Source organism: Glycine max, chromosome 16, assembly GCF_000004515.6.
Source record: "Glycine max cultivar Williams 82 chromosome 16, Glycine_max_v4.0, whole genome shotgun sequence".
Lineage (NCBI taxonomy): Eukaryota > Viridiplantae > Streptophyta > Magnoliopsida > Fabales > Fabaceae > Glycine > Glycine max.
Window position 1 is genome coordinate 8,679,930 of NC_038252.2, and position 16,166 is coordinate 8,696,095.

General features: G+C 33.6%; 3 protein-coding genes across 3 annotated transcripts; 2 read left to right on the plus strand and 1 right to left on the minus strand.

The window, feature by feature from the left end:
- Positions 1–517: 517 nt before the first annotated feature.
- Positions 518–1,393, minus strand: LOC102663682 (uncharacterized). Its single transcript, XM_006599070.4, has 2 exons — positions 1,115–1,393; positions 518–1,042 (listed from the first exon to the last, which is right to left on the minus strand). Exons 1-2 carry the CDS (start codon positions 1,391–1,393, stop codon positions 518–520), a joined length of 804 nt encoding a protein of 267 aa, XP_006599133.3.
- A 5,272-nt stretch (positions 1,394–6,665) lies between these two features.
- On the plus strand, positions 6,666–7,474 carry LOC106796402 (linoleate 13S-lipoxygenase 3-1, chloroplastic-like). The gene is made up of 4 exons (XM_014768661.1): positions 6,666–6,675; positions 6,828–6,995; positions 7,111–7,361; positions 7,466–7,474. The coding sequence occupies exons 1-4, from the start codon at positions 6,666–6,668 to the stop codon at positions 7,472–7,474; spliced, it is 438 nt and encodes a 145-aa protein (XP_014624147.1).
- A 1,572-nt stretch (positions 7,475–9,046) lies between these two features.
- On the plus strand, positions 9,047–14,834 carry LOC100789951 (glyceraldehyde-3-phosphate dehydrogenase GAPCP1, chloroplastic). The gene is made up of 14 exons (XM_003547707.5): positions 9,047–9,437; positions 10,077–10,171; positions 10,260–10,327; positions 10,416–10,454; positions 11,140–11,240; positions 12,401–12,513; positions 12,630–12,729; positions 12,837–12,983; positions 13,469–13,529; positions 13,648–13,745; positions 13,829–13,971; positions 14,074–14,157; positions 14,400–14,489; positions 14,615–14,834. The coding sequence occupies exons 1-14, from the start codon at positions 9,375–9,377 to the stop codon at positions 14,667–14,669; spliced, it is 1,257 nt and encodes a 418-aa protein (XP_003547755.1). The 5' UTR covers positions 9,047–9,374; the 3' UTR covers positions 14,670–14,834.
- Positions 14,835–16,166: the final 1,332 nt, after the last annotated feature.

Consider the following 16,166-nt stretch of genomic DNA (forward strand, 5'->3'; position numbering starts at 1 on the left):
ATTCTTGTTTAAAAAATTAATTACCTAGTCTTGCAATAATTTTAAAAAAATATTAAAATTAAATAATTATGTAATTTAAGGACAATTATCTCATACAAAATTCAAATGATATTAATTTCATTGTTCGTACGGGAAGAAAATTCAAATTGTTAATAACGCATCAAATTATTAATAACGCACTAACGCATAAACACGAATCAACACAAGCATTACAAGGTCTTAATTAATCAAGTTCCAAACAAAGATCTTAAACAAGAATTACAAGGTCCAAATTGAAAAAAAAAAACGTTCTTCATTCCATAATCTTCATTCATCATCAAGTGTAAAAGGTCGAGGAACCTGAATAATTAACATTCAATGCTGCCATTTAGGGGAGAAGAAACAAGATAATATAAGTCACAAGAGGAAAGACAAATAACTAAAGTGAAAATATGAGCTCAATTAGGCATAAAAAAGACAAAATTTATAATTTGAAAATTGAAATTGGAAATGTAGACAAAAGGTTACTCACCAAGTTTCATTCTCCAAGATGTGTTAAAACATAATCTGTCTTTTGGTGAATTGGAAGGGCTTTCACAATAGCTAACTGTTTTGGATCGTCAGCTAACCATTTAATCGCTTTAGTCCATTGTTGTCTATTAAGATCTGGTATCAAAGCGGCCTCATGTAATACTTCTTGAATATCTTCATCATCAACTTTACCATCCATTTTTTCCACCATTCGGTTAAAAGAGTTCGCCATTTTATCCAAAGAAGCTGTTATTCCTTCTTTTTCTCCCATCTTTCTCTTGTGAGGATGTGTGCCAGAAGAAGTCCAACCTTGTCTTTTTCCTTTTGTATTAGAGCTTGGTTCTTCTAAATCTATGGTAGTAGCACCTAACCCCATGAATTCCAGTTCATTTGTTTCTCTACTCATCGCTTCATTAGCATCCATAGCAGTTTCAGCTCCATGGCCGGTGTCTCTATCTTTAGCACACAAATCCACTATATCATCCCGATTTTGAAGCACCTTGTATCGAAACGGTTTAGCCGATTTATGCGACTGGAAAACAAAGAAAAAGTCAAATCCAATCTACTTTGAATAACAAATAGCAACATATTAAAGAATACTTACAGTGCAATATTCATTCCAAGCATTTTCATTTTCAACTGTGATCATGTGCTTAGTGCCATCCCAATCAAATCCACTCTGGCCAAGGATGTCACTTACAACACCATACCACAATCTCCATAATTTGATACGGTTTTTGACATTATCTGATGTGACATTAACATTGAAGCTTGTAGATAACATTGCGGCTGCAGCATTCAATGCTGACCTTTTCCAACCTCCATCACCCTTGTTGCCCAAATTCCTTTGATCTCTAAGTACATCAGCCCATACACGTTCCATTTCCAAATTCCATGTAAAATAACTTCTTGTTTCCTCATTATTTTTTCCTAAAACTTTTCTTTTATCCGTCATTTTTTCATTAGATGACTCCATTGAAGTTAATGTCACTTATTCAACCTGCACATAACAAATAGTAGATATGACCTACTTTATTCATTTGACTAGTCCACTGCACAATCATAGAAAATATTTCAAGCAAAGTTTTTATGCAATAGCAAAGTACATAAAAGTCTATCTTCAATAGAAAAGTACAATAGTAACAAAGCACACAAAGTTTGTTAGCAATAGCAAATTACATTTAAAAAAGAACTATCCCTAAGCAAAGTTTCTCCTAACTTGATAGTTAGCAAACATATTCATAGCTAATGTATCTCGAAATCTTGTCCATTCCTCGGTAGCTTGAATAGTTGTGATATCATCTATGACATTATTTTGAACTTCTTCCCTTGATTGATGGACTAACTCTTCATCAACAACAGATAAAAATTCTAAGTCTTGAACTTCTAAAAGTTGATCAGTTTGTTGTTCGTCTCTTATGAAATTGTGTAACACAAAACAAGCATTGATAATTCTTATTTGTGTCTTTATATCAAAAAATGAAGGAGTTCTTAATATACTCCATCTTTTTTTCAAGATCCCAAATGACCTTTCTATTGCATTTCGGGCACTTGCATGACGAAAGATTAAATAACTCCTTGTAACTTTGAGGGGTGTTTCCAATCCACTCATTGAGATGATATCTAGTCCCTTGATATGGTGCTAAAAATCCCGGACCATTGGTATATCCCGCATCCACAAGAAAATACTTACCTACAATGTTTAGAATAACAAACATAGACTTAAACTAGACCAAAAAAAAAGAAAAAAAATTATTTCTAAGAAATATTACCAGTTGGAATTTCAAGTTTGTTTTGACGACGTAATGCATCTCGTAATACTCGAGAATCTCCTGCAGACCCTTCCCACCCAGGTAACACATAAATAAACCTTAAATCTAGACCACAAGCAGCTAACACATTTGTAGAGACATCACCCTTTCTATTACGATATCTAGGTCTCTCATCAGGAGAAACTGTAACCGGAATATGAGTCCCATCAAGTGCTCCAATACATCTCTACAAACAAGACAATTTTTTTAGATTCTAAGAAAATTTTATAATTAACTAATTTCTCCTAACAATTGATAAACTTACCTCAAACCATTTCCACTTGTTTGCTTCCGCACCTTCTAAAGTACAGGGTTGAAAATTCAAATAGTCTTTGCTCACTTTCATTACCGCTCTCAAGACATCATTGAATTGCCTACTTATGGTTTCTTTAGATCTACAATAACTAAATTGCACTACCCTATATTTTAGGTTGTGAGCAAGGATATGTAAAAACATTGCTACTGCTTCAGTTGTTGGAACATTTCTTGTTCTTACTAATCCACCCTTTTCTTGTAAAATTCTACAAAGGTTAAAAAATGCATTTTTACTAAGCCTCAATTGTTCAATGCAATCTTTATTTGTTCCTCTATAAAGACGATTAAGGAAGTTGTGACGTTCTAGTTCCCAATTACGGGTTGGTTCCTTAACAAAATAGTTATTATGATACCATGTCACTACACCAATGACCATATGAACAACACAAGCAGCAGCTAATAAGATTATCTTCTTATACTCTTCTCTTTTACGTTTTCTTGAAGTCATTGCAGTGTCAACTATGCTATGATCCATTTCTTCTCAATCCAAACTGCATGATAATGATATAAGATAATATGTGCATATATTATTTGGAGATTTAAAACAAATATCTAGGTAAAAGATGTAAAACAATAATACTAGTGCAATACAAAGATGATCAACTAAAAACAATGATACTATTAAATAGGATATGAATATGATGTGAAAAATGATTGAGGAGACATGAAAATGTTTCTCAGAGATTGGATTCAAAATGCGTGGATAGTTTTTTGTTAATAAAAGAAAGTGTACAGTTCATTTAGAAAGGATAGATGGTAAATTTCTCTTCTTTTTTCCTTGGGAAGTTGGCAATTTCTTGTTTAATTTGAGATATTTTGGAGACAAGGTTGAGATATTAATCAATTAACAACTTAAATGCTTCCTCTGTCAAATATAATACAGTATATAATTGGAAGGCAAAGAAAATGAATACAGTATATAATGGATCACAATATCACGTTCACAAACAACAATATTTATCAAAGCAAACCAAATTACTACTTCAATTAAAATATAGGAGTATTAATAAGAAGCATGCATCAAGGAATGTAAATAAAAGAGAACATAAGTTATGTAGAAAATAAAAGACAACACACAACAACCATTCCAATGAAAACAACTTAGCCCACGCATTTCATATTATTTTGTAAGATTAATTAGATACCTCTCCAGCGTTCACCGTAATGACATGCGGAGTAAACCAAGATCCTGGCAAAAAGATTCCATTAGAGGATACCATCACATGCACAAGAAATTCAACCTTTAACTTCATGAGTGAAACAAATGAGATCGTGCACATTTTTTTCAAATAATATAACATGTAGATATCCAATAGAACAGTGGACACAAGCAAATAAGAAATTAGCATATTCAGGACAAACAAAAATAAAATAAAATACACATAAGAAATGGGAACAACAACACATGACACACAGGCAAAAGAATAATTTTGAAAATCAGGGAATCGATAACCCGATGGAAAAGGTCCCAACTCCAAAATTACAGTTCAAACATATAGATAAATAAAAAATATTTAAGTACAATAACAATTAACAGGTATCACAAAAAGGTAGATAGTTCCATTGCATTCATTTGATTCTTTTTTTGTTTTGCAGTTGTCAATTGCAAACCTGAAAATTCCAGCATTGTTACTAGTTAGCAGAAAGCTCTACATCTGCCAATTGAATAATTAACATTGTTACTTGTTATTCCAGCATTGCTTAAAACCTATTTATTTATTCATTCATTCAGTTTTAGCATATTCTTTTACCCTTACACCTTTTCAGTTTTTTCATTTTATAGTTGAGAAAAGAAAGTGTTACTTAAGCATTAAATTGTTTTGTTTGCTATTGTGGTAATCATGTTCATGAAAGGCTTTCTGGACTTCCCAGTGGCAGTGCATTGTTTGTAGAAGCTATGACATCTCAACAACTTATGCTTTCCATTCAAGAGGAGGATTTCATAGAATTGAATGATATTGCATGAATTGATTGGCTTTAAGAGATAACTGGTAAGAAATTAGTATTTTTCAGTCAGTTGAAATTAGTATTATTAATCATAACTGCTTGCAAAGAATAATTGAATGTGCCGACACTAGAATACTGCTCCTCGATGTATAATGCAAAAGGTTTAAAATTAGTGATAAAAAATAATTAAAAATACTGGATAAGTTAGATGATAATTGAAAATTTAATAGTTTATAAATATAAAATGAAATGAAAAGATTTTAAATTTTCTTACTGAATTTCAAAATTCGCTACTGTACATATTTTTAGAAGATAATTATTTTATCCTAAAAATTAGAATTGTAAATTTTTTTACTTCTAATTTTAATTTTTTATGAAATTAATTAAATAAATGAATTTATACTATAATTTATTGGTTTTGTATTGTAAAAACTATATATCTATATAAAAATATATAAATGGGGCATTTACTTTTGATGTCCATTTTAATTTAATAGATTTTGCTCCAAAATTAATTAAGAAATTATTAGTTCCTTCTCTTCCATTGCTCATGCACCCAACCTCAATTGTTATCACAGTAAATAAATTAAGGAACAAGTAATTTATCTAATATTTATATCTTGTTATATTTGTGGGACCATCAGAATTTCCTCTCTCCACTATAGTAGCAAGACCTATTTGTTACTGTTTGTGCTACTTTCATTTTCCAATCTTGTTCAGGAGGCAAATCAGATGAATTCCAAATTGTAAGTGTTACAACATAATGATAGTTTATGAATTGACTTAACCTTCTTTGTACTTTTGAGGTTAAGCTGACTAATTTTATGTTCTTCATGGTATTTTTGTTTGGATAAATCTCTCCATAAATACTTATGAGAGAAGAAAATAAAAGAAAAAATGAAATAAGCTTCTCCATAAACTAAAACTAGTTTATGCATAGGTTAAAAATTAGCTTTTGGAGAAGTAATATGAGAAAGCTTCTACTCATTAGCTTATGGAGAAGCTTTTTCTTTTTAATTTTCTTCTCCTATTAGTGCTTATAGAAAAGCTTGGCATTGTTGGTGTTTGGAGGAGTAGGGGCAGTTCTTGGAAAAACTCAGGTGACAAGGTCTTGTCGTAGGGTTCTGGTTGGAGGTTGCATGACTATGGCCATAACATTTGGCATCACCAAATTGATTGGCTCAGTTGATCTTTGAATGTCATTGTTTACTAGTCATTTAAGTACAATCCCATATTAGTAGTAATGTTTTTTTTTGGGGTCGTGCTGTGAGTAATCACGGTAGCTAGTATTACTCTTTGATAGATCAAACAACAGAATTCTAATATTTCTTAGAGGAAAATGGCATACTAGCTTAAACTTACTATTTGTGTAGACAGTTAGGTTGGGATTCTATATCTGGAGAAGATCATTCTATTTCACTCTTGAGAGGAGAAAATTTTCAAGCCTTGGCTACCTTTGATCATGATAAAACACAGCAAGAAGCATTACGCCGCTTTCAGATTTTGTTAGATGGCAGAAATACTTCTCTGCCTCCAACCAACATTAGAAGGGTAACATTCATAATTTTTTTATAAGACATTGCTTCATTGCTTTGATTCTACTTATTTTTGACATGTAGACTTGAAAAATACTTTCAGGTTGCTTATGTAGCTGTAATGAGGAATACTACCACAGAAAATAGGACTGGATTGGAATCCCTATTGAGTTTCTATAGGAGTACTGATGTATTGCAGGAATTGGAAAAATATTACGTATGACACAAGCATTTAAACTAAATGCAACTTCTCAAATTCCATAATCCCCATTATAGTAGCCAAAGCGCTAAGCCACTTGATTAAATGTTGTTATAAATTCATGCAAGTTCTATAGCATCAAGTGCAGATCCAAATGTAGTTATAGAAGTTCTGAATCTTTTGTTGTCTGATGCGGTATTATAATTTTCTTATGCAATTCTTGTTATAAGAAGCTGAAATTCCTTCCTGTTTGACCTTTTTTTATCTGATTTCTTCTTAGATTCCAGATCAAGATATTATTTATGTACTAGCAGGAATAAGCAATGAAGGCAGTGAAACTGCTTAGAGATGGTTGAAGGTATGTGCTTCCATGGTAACAAGTTCTTAGTTGCTCTTGTGCTTTCATTACTAATATACCATATAATGTCTATAGGAGTAGATCGGAAAACAGTTTTGACTTCTGAGATTCATCTAAAACCAGTGAGGATTTGATAAAGACCACACTGACAGTGCATACAAAGAAACCATTGCAATTCAAGGTCAGAGCTGTGGTGACAGTGAGGAATAAGATCAAAGAGGATTTCAAAGAGACTATGTTGAAGCATTTGGATGCCATCAATGATAGCATAGAAACAAGAAATGTTGTGCTGGAGCTTATCAGCACCGAGATTGATCCAAGTAAGCCAGCCTTTCTAATTAATAATTTTCTTTTCCTAGCTAGCTAGCTAGCTAGGTGTCACAAATTGACCATTTCTTTCTTCCATCATTTTAATGAATTGGTTCTGCTACTTAGAAACGAAATCTCCAAAGAAGAGCAGCAAAGCAGCTGGTCAAAGAAATCCAATGTCAAAGCAGAGAGTTAATTATACAACTGAATTCATTGTGGACTCGAATTTTGGAGTCCCTGGAGCTATTACTGTGACAAACAAACACCAAAGAGAGTTCTTCTTGGAAAGTATAACCATCGAAGGGTTTTTCAGTGGAGCAGTCCATTTCCCCTGCAAGTCGTGGGTACAAGGAGAGAGGATATTCTTTTCTAACAAGGTAACTAACCGGTCATTTTCCAACTTGGAAAGGTCAAACAATTACTAGCTTAGTTGAACAGACACTCCATTTTCTTTTTTTATTGACAAATTTCAAACTTTCAGGGAGTGTGATTGATTACTTTGCTAACAAACTTAAGCAGATGACTTCTTGGGTTGCCATCTAAACACTAAAATGGGGAGGTAAACAGAGATTGGAATTTACCATTAAGGGAAATTGGAGAACACAAACAAGCACAAAGAGGAAAGATACAAATAGACATGAGGCTATGAAATAGCATAAAATAAGAGAATGACCAATTTTATGTTATAGGATAGGATTGTAGATTTGGGGAATTCGGCTTTGGCCCATGTGCCATCACCTTGATTTGGGGTTAAGGCTGCTCGATACTATCAGCCTATTTAAATCTCAATGTAAGCTCAATCCATTGAACCTGTGAGTTAAATGGATTAGATCAAGTTGACCCGTGAACCAATCCATTTGTAGGATTGTGTTATTTTACTTTTTGTTTCTTTTGTTGGAAGCTGATCTATTACTTTTTATTCAGAAGAATCAATGCTACAACATCTCTGAGGATACCTGGCAACAAGTTCTAGCTTTCAACGGGTTTACCTATGAAAGGACTAAATGCTTAGTAAAAACATAAACTAAAAAGAGATCCAAAACCAAAAAATGGAAAGCAAAGTTGGACAAATTTTAAAGGAAGCAATAGGACATGTCTGCAATCCATGGTAGCAACAGGGTTTGTTCTGCCCATAACGCAAATAATTATAATGATGGGCAGCATAAAATGGAAGTTGCAATCATGAAATCGTTGTTTAGATAAGAAGAGATGCTTCATAAAACAAACAGATCCAGAGTTGGTGGCAGTGGTTTGCTTCATAAAACAAACAGATCCAGAGATGCTTCATAAAACAAACAGATCCAGAGAAGTTTCAATATAGGCTTTCAATCTCATAGAAAACGAAACATAAATAAAAAAAATAAGCAACCCTTATAACTACAAAAATGAAATCAAAATCAAACAAACATAAACTTGAAAAAAGAAAAAAAATACAGAGATGAGTGAGGGAGAGAGGAACTTACCAGCGAGAAGAAGAAATGCCACGGAGAGGGACGCTGCTGAGAGGGAAAGAGAGAGAGTGGTGTGCTGAGAGGGAGAGAGCTCGTGCGTGCGATGAGGGAGAGAGCTCGTGCATGCGATGAGAGAGAGAGGTTCGTAGCGTGTGGTGTGAGGGTTACGAAGAATTTTAAATTCTTTGCTTTTTAATGAGAATTTCAAATTCTCTGAAATTAGCATATAAAATACTTTGTAAAAATGACAACATTTTAATTACTTTTAAAATATCCCATCCAAACATATTACATTATTAAAAGGCAATTTAATATCTTTGTTGAAATATTTTACCTACTTAAATTTCCCCATCCAAACACAGGGTTAATGATATTGTTATTAATTTTATGTATATTAAAATGTGTAAGATTAGAAATCTATTCCTAATTGAAATGAAAAGATACACTATAATTTTTTTTTCAAATTTAGTGGACCAGTCCATTGAATCTACAAATCCATCTCAAAGTGGATCAGGTCGCATGGATCAGGTCAATCCACATTGCCATCCCTTTACCCACCACTACAAAACCATGAGAGAAGGGGGGGTGGGGGGGGGGATGATAATTGGGGAAAATACAGAAGAAAAATAGTCATTAGATCAAATTTAAAATAATCTAACGGTTGAAAATAAGCTTTCTCATGGTGGGAGACATAGCTAGCTCTTCCACCCTAGCCTCTGCCTTCATTGGCACCATTTCATTTCCATAATAACCTCCGCTAGGTACTACGTATAAAATAAAGAAAACGAGAAAAACAGTCTCATATTCTTATTCTTGTCATTTCTTAATTTCTTATTATTCCTTCTTCGCTTGCTTGCGGTGGCGAGTGCATAAACCCCAACACAACAACACACTCTTCAATTTTCTAGGGTTTGATTTTTGCTTCCTTCGCCTTCTCCAATGGCCGCTAACTCGCTCCTCAGATCCTCGCTTCTCGCTCCTTCCTCCTCCGATCTCTCCAAAGTCTCTTTCCCTCTCAGCTTCTTTTCTTCTGCATTTTGTTGTAAAATATCTCGAAACGCTGTGAACTTGACTGTGCTGTGATATGTTTTATTTGTTTTCGGTTGGTTCTACGAATTTGTACTTGGTTTTGGATTTGTTGAGCTCTGTTTGGTTACTCAGAGACGCAGCACCTTTTTTTTTTTTGAAACCGATTCTCTAACGTGCTTCAGCTTTTGATATTCATTTATTCTTGCGTTTTCTTGGAAAATCTGGTGGAGACTTTTATATAAACTTGTTTTTTTTGAGGTTTTAGAAAATGGTCCGACTGAATTTTTTTTTTGAAGAACGTTAGAGAAATGAATTTTTGCAATATTAAGAATCACGACGAGACCGCAATTTAAAACCTTGGACTGTTCGCTTGTTTTGTTTTTATTGTCTTGATTAGTTCTCAAAGTTTGGTTTTGGGTTTGGTGGAAACCTGTGTTTGGTTGCTTAGAAAACATGGTAGGTGGGAACGAGCTGTAGCATTTTCTGAAGAAAATAGAGATTTTGAGAGATGATAAAGAATAAGAATAGTTTCGTTCTCATAGTCAGTGTATTGGCGTATTATTTTGATGTAACATTCTACTCATGTATCTATATGTGTGATGTATGATTCAGGTATTTACCAATGCCTCGGGTTGTAATTTAAAATCCAAGGGATTACAGACCAGCATTTTTGGTACTTCAATTCAATGTGACTCCTTAGTCTTACAGTTGAGTAGCTCAAACTTTTTTACCTAGTGCTCTTCTCTTTAGTGTGCCTGTTTCGGTTCCTTTAATAGTATGTGGTTTTATACACAGAAATTGCAATGCTCGTCACATCCAGCGTATTAAAGCCACAGCAACGGAAATCCCTCTCCCCACCCAGCGTAAGAATAGAACCACTATTGTGTTAAGATTAGGGTGACTTGCATGCAATTTCTTGATTCTTACTTGTGGTTGATCTGGTCTGTTCAGAATCAAGGAGCACTGGGAAGACAAGAGTTGGAATCAATGGTAACTTTCTTGTTATCAGAGTTCCCTTTGTAGTTTCTTGTATCTACTTGCTGCATTTAATTTTATTATGCACTTTCAATTTTGCACTGAATACAAAATTCTTCATAGATGATGAATTATTTCAAGCTTTTCCTTCCATACCATCTTTTCATTTTATCCAGGTTATATTTAGGATAGCTTATAAGAATAGCTCGACTTTTTTATATTCTAAGTGACTTTTGCTTATGACTGTGACATATGTAAATAGTTTTGTAAAGATTCCTTGAACTGTCTAATTGCTTTAGACGATATTGGTAGCCTCCTCATTTGTGGGTAATGTTTGAAGAAGGTAATCAAATGTGCCCTAATTTTGTTATGAATCTGTATGCTTTTAACCTGAGAGAAAGATTTCAAATGATATTTTTGTAAAATCCTGATTTTATTGGAGGAGTTTTGCAAAAAAGTTGAGGTAGATTTCTCAATTAAGTTATAAATGAAAAACAACAGTAGACTATTAAGTTCTTTGACTTGTTTTTTGTTTGGTATTAGGAACTTGCATATCAGTCGCCTGAGCCAAAAAGAACAGTTTAGTATCATCTAAAATGTGGTTATATTGAAGATGAAAAAACTTGGTTTTTGAATGGAAAACTTATTCATGGATTTTTTCTGTGTGTCTTTAGATAACTTACATATGCTTAATGTGCAGGTTTTGGTAGGATTGGAAGGTTGGTGTTACGTGTAGCTACTTCCCGAGATGATGTTGATGTTGTTGCAATTAATGATCCATTTATTGATGCAAAATATATGGTATGTAAATGCAAATTATGCAATTACCTTAATGATCCTTTTGTTTATAATATAATATGTTCATAATTTTGCTATTATATAGACTAATAGACTATTAAATTTGTACTTTCTTGCATATGTGTTTATGTATACATGCATACATATGGTGATATATACATCTATCACAAAGTTTTTTGCTTTTTGTTTCTTGTGTTGCCTAACATTTAGGATTTAGATTTATATTATAGAATGTTTGGTAAAGATTAAAGTTGAAGAAGTTCTCACCTATTTTTGAAAAGCTCTCTTGGGAAGCTGGAAAAACAAGTGGTTTTTTCTTCAAAATAAGCTGAACCAAACTTGTTAGTATAATGCTCTGATCTTGGATGCCTACCATGTCACCAATTTGCAGTGACATAACTTTATCTTGTATCTGTTATGCTGATTAAATTGGGATGTTCTTCTACTATGGTCTATGTTGCTTAATGCCTCTTGCCTTTTGCTATTTTACATATCTTGAGATTTATTTAGATTATTATTATTATTTTCACCTGAAGCCCTGTGTCTATACTTTAGGAGAATCCAATTTGTGATCTGTTTGAAAACATACAAAAAAATACAAAGGCTCTATTTTAGTATTTCCTCATTTACTTTTGCTTAGTATGACTGAGTTTCAAATGGAACCATAAATTAAGGAGACTTTCTTGTTTTGGTACACAATAAGAGGACTTTATCTGTTTGCTCAACCCCCAATTTTTTGTTATAATAGTAGCAAAACTCCTTTTAAATATTGGGAGTATAGAACAAAGATTGTGTTAAAAAGACAATCATGTGAGAAGTAAGTTTTGTGACATTTGTTGGGAACCTGGGAATATTTGTGCAAGTATTTTTCTGGATTAAAGGTATCATGAGTTATGCTGAGCAGTACACACAATGATAATAGATGTTCTAAAATATTACGAGGAATTGATGAGTGTATTGTTGTACACTTGTATTCCAATTTTTTCAATAAATAAATTCATCTTTTGTTTTATTTTATTTGTTGTGCATGTATCTTTTTTAATTCATTTATGGCTGATGCTTGGCTTTTGATTTATATTTAATTTATTCTCTTTGTAATTAGACCTTATTTAGTCAATCCTTACATTTTGCTTTATCTTTTAATTAATCGTTTTCTCTTGTAGGCATACATGTTCAAATATGATTCTACTCATGGTCCATTCAAGGGGACCATTAAGATTTTGGATGACTCTACTTTGGAAATTAATGGGAAGCAGGTTAAAGTGGTGAGCAAAAGGTATCATGAGTTGAGCTCTTATAATTAAAAGGGATGTTATGTGTGTACTAGATTACAAAGTGTTAAAGAGTTCTAAACAATAGATTAACATGCACACATTTATTTTATGTATTCAGAGATCCTGCAGAGATCCCATGGAGTGATTTTGGGGCTGAATATGTCATTGAGTCTTCTGGAGTTTTTACAACAGTGGAGAAAGCTTCATCACATTTGAAGGTATCCAATTACCTGTCTACTAAGTGTTGCTTCTCTTTCCTTGTCTCCCCTGTCTTACTCTCTCCAGCATCAAATCTTAATTTGAGCTTTATCTTTTTACACTGTAGGCTGGTGCCAAGAAAGTTGTAATATCAGCTCCATCTGCAGATGCACCAATGTTTGTGGTAGGAGTGAATGAGAAGACATACAACCCAAAAATGGACATTGTTTCTAATGCAAGCTGTACAACGAATTGTCTTGCTCCTCTTGCCAAGGTTTGATTACGTCATGTATTGCTAAGCTTTATTGAACTCAAGGCTTTCTCTGTGATGAGAATGTTTAATGTTTTTGTTTGTAGTTTAATGGTATAACACTTAACTTAAAGGTTTAATGGAAGCACCTTTTCCTTAAAGAGCAAGGAAAAATAATATGAGCAAAATATTTTAGTGATTCTGTAACACATCCTTAAAGGGGGGCAAGCTGTTTGGTGTGTGTCTAACATGAAATATTCTTTTATCTATTCTTCAACTTATACTATCACATATTCCTTCTTAATTAAGTATTTTCTACTGATATAGATCCTTTTTAAGTGAACTTAATGCTGATCTATCTTTAAGTTATTTGAATGAAAAATGTGGCCCAGTGTTATTTGATTCAGCCAACACATACATATGTAAACCTGAGGGTATATCATATTGGGGCATTGTGTTAGAAACTTGCATAGCAACATCTAACTTTTCCTATATAAGTTACTCATCAGGTGGTTCATGAAGAGTTTATAATAGTTGAAGGTTTGATGACAACAGTACATGCAACAACAGGTCTCTTTTCCAAATTTGCTAATTGTAGTCTCTAGTTTCATTTACTCATGCGGTCAAACCATCCCTTTATGTTTCACATGTGGCATTGGTAACATCCAATTCTTTTTTTTTTTCTCAGCAACACAAAAGACTGTAGATGGTCCTTCTATGAAGGATTGGCGAGGAGGAAGAGGGGCAGCTCAAAATATAATTCCAAGTTCAACTGGTGCTGCGAAGGTACAAGATGGATGGACACAGATTTTATGCTTTCTATTTTCAGTACTGGTATTTGTGATTAGGTTTGTTTTATGAAATCACAGGCTGTTGGGAAAGTTCTTCCAGAGCTAAATGGAAAACTCACTGGGATGGCATTCCGTGTTCCGACTCCCAATGTTTCTGTGGTGGACTTGACTTGCCGGCTTAAGAAGAATGCATCCTATGAAGATGTTAAAGCAGCAATAAAGTATGTCTATTGCTTTTTGTTTTTTTGCTCCACCCTCATTGCTGTGATTGTTCTGTAACCTTTTGCTTGATTTCTATGACTTTGCTACTGAAAAATATGAAGGTATGCCTCAGAGGGACCACTGAAAGGAATCCTTGGGTACACAGACGAGGATGTTGTCTCTAATGACTTTGTTGGTGATTCAAGGTACGTTATGTTCTTCTATTACCTTTAACGGAAAGACTTTGCTGAATTACTTTTCTGGTTGAAAAGTGAGACACCATAGAAACTGACATACCCAGTTTGGTTGACACATTTACTCCTGTTTGAAACATTTCTAATTTGAACATAAGAAAACTGAACCTTCATTTCTCTTTCCCTAGCTAAAATTTACTCATTTGGATGTATTATTTGTGAAATAATTATTCAAAATGAATTCTTTTCTCCAGGTCGAGTATCTTTGATGCTAAGGCTGGCATTGCGCTTAGTGCTTCCTTTGTTAAGCTGGTTTCGTGGTATGACAATGAGTGGGGTTACAGGTATGTGTGTATTTTGTGTATGTAGACCAAAACCAGCACTGATATTCGTAGGCCAATTTTAATAGCAGAAATTTCTGTTCATGCTGACCTTTAGTTGATATTTTTTTGAATGGTTTGTGTTGCAGCAACCGAGTATTGGACCTTATAGAGCACATGGCATTGGTGGGAGCTCAAAATTGAACACGATTAGTGTATGTTGTGTTGCAATTCTTGTTGAATAGGTTTAATATTGGTAGTGGTTTAGGTTGAGATTTTGGTTTTGATCTGATTTTTATAAGATTGTGAGGTTAAATGATCACATCATGTACACTGAAAATAAAATAAAAAAGGATATTATCCTGGTTACGTGCTTTGGAATTACCAGTATGAATTTTACAATCTTCCTTTTAAAATGGTAGACATTTTAAAGGGGAATCATTTATTCTTGGCCTGTTCGGATAGGGTAACAGACAATTGTGTAGCGATATGTTGTGTTGCAATTCTTGTTGAGTTAGCTTAAATATTGCCAATGGCTTAGGTTTTCAGATTTTGGTTGATATGATTTTCTAAGATGTGAGTTTAATGGTATGTTTGGTTGGAGAAAACACGGGTCATAAATTTTTTTTGGTTGAAGAGAAAATGGAAGGAAAAGGAAGAGAAGAGTTGACTTGCAGAACAAAAAATTTGAAATTTTCCTTCCTTTCACATTCTCTTTAATTCAAATTTCAAACTTTTCTCACTTTCTCTCCAATGTTCCAAGCAGGCTGTGTTCTTTATTTCATCTTTGAAACCATCAAGTCAAAATTGCAAAATTGGTCCCCCACTTTATCTCCAATTACGGATTTGGTCCCCCTGTAATTTACTTCACAAATTTGATCCTCCAGTTTTATAAATCCCTGCAAAATTGATCCTGGAAGCCCGATTTGGGTGTTGACCGTTAACCTCAGACGTTGACTGTCACGTGTCAATGCCACGTGTGACTGTCACGTGTCAATGTCACGTGTCAACGTTTGAGTGATTCCCTGTAAAGGCTTCATTTTTTTAGGTAAAATTGTACTTTTGGTCCTCCAGTTTTACTCAAATTTCGATTTTGGTCCCCTTATAGTTTAATTCACACATTTAGTCCCCCAATTTTATAAATTTCTTTATAAATTGTTCCTATGAAATTGGTCTTTTGAATGGTTTAGCCACTGATGCTAAAGACATGGTAGGTCTTGATAAATCTCACTTTTTTTTTCATCGCAAGTTTTTCACTCACTTGGAACTCAGAGCAAAATCACTTTTTCTCTTTCTCCCACTTCCAGGGTTGTTCAACTTGGGAAAGTGGCGCATGAATCCCAACCTGGGTTTGAAATTTTCAGATCTCTTACTTTAACAGGTTCTGTAATAACCCCCTATTTTTTTTTTCTTTTTTTGCTCCCCCATGCGATATTATGTGTATACGATTGCTTAAGTGGCCTATGTTGACAATGATATTTTTGTTTGAAATTTGAAATACAACTTCTCCAGTAATGAATTTGGTTGAGTTTATAAAGAGATTTATAAAACTGGAGGACCAAATGTACGAATTAAATTATAAGGGAATCAAAATCGAAATTGAAGTAAAGTTGGGGGATTAAAAGTATAATTTTACCTACAAAAAATGAAGTCTTTACATGGAATCACTCAGACGTTGACACGTGGCATTGACATGTGGCA

Coding starts and splice junctions, on each gene's coding strand:
- LOC100789951 (XM_003547707.5), top strand. CDS start 9,375: ATGGCCGCTAACTCGCTCCTCAGATCCTCGCTTCTCGCTCCTTCCTCC. Junction 11,241..12,400: donor TTATTGATGCAAAATATATG/GTATGTAAATGC, acceptor TTTCTCTTGTAG/GCATACATGTTCAAATATGA. Junction 14,158..14,399: donor GACTTTGTTGGTGATTCAAG/GTACGTTATGTT, acceptor TCTTTTCTCCAG/GTCGAGTATCTTTGATGCTA.
- LOC106796402 (XM_014768661.1), top strand. Junction 6,996..7,110: donor CAGCACCGAGATTGATCCAA/GTAAGCCAGCCT, acceptor TCTGCTACTTAG/AAACGAAATCTCCAAAGAAG.
- LOC102663682 (XM_006599070.4), bottom strand. CDS start 1,393: ATGGAACGTGTATGGGCTGATGTACTTAGAGATCAAAGGAATTTGGGC. Junction 1,043..1,114: donor CTTGGAATGAATATTGCACT/GTAAGTATTCTT, acceptor TTTGTTTTCCAG/TCGCATAAATCGGCTAAACC.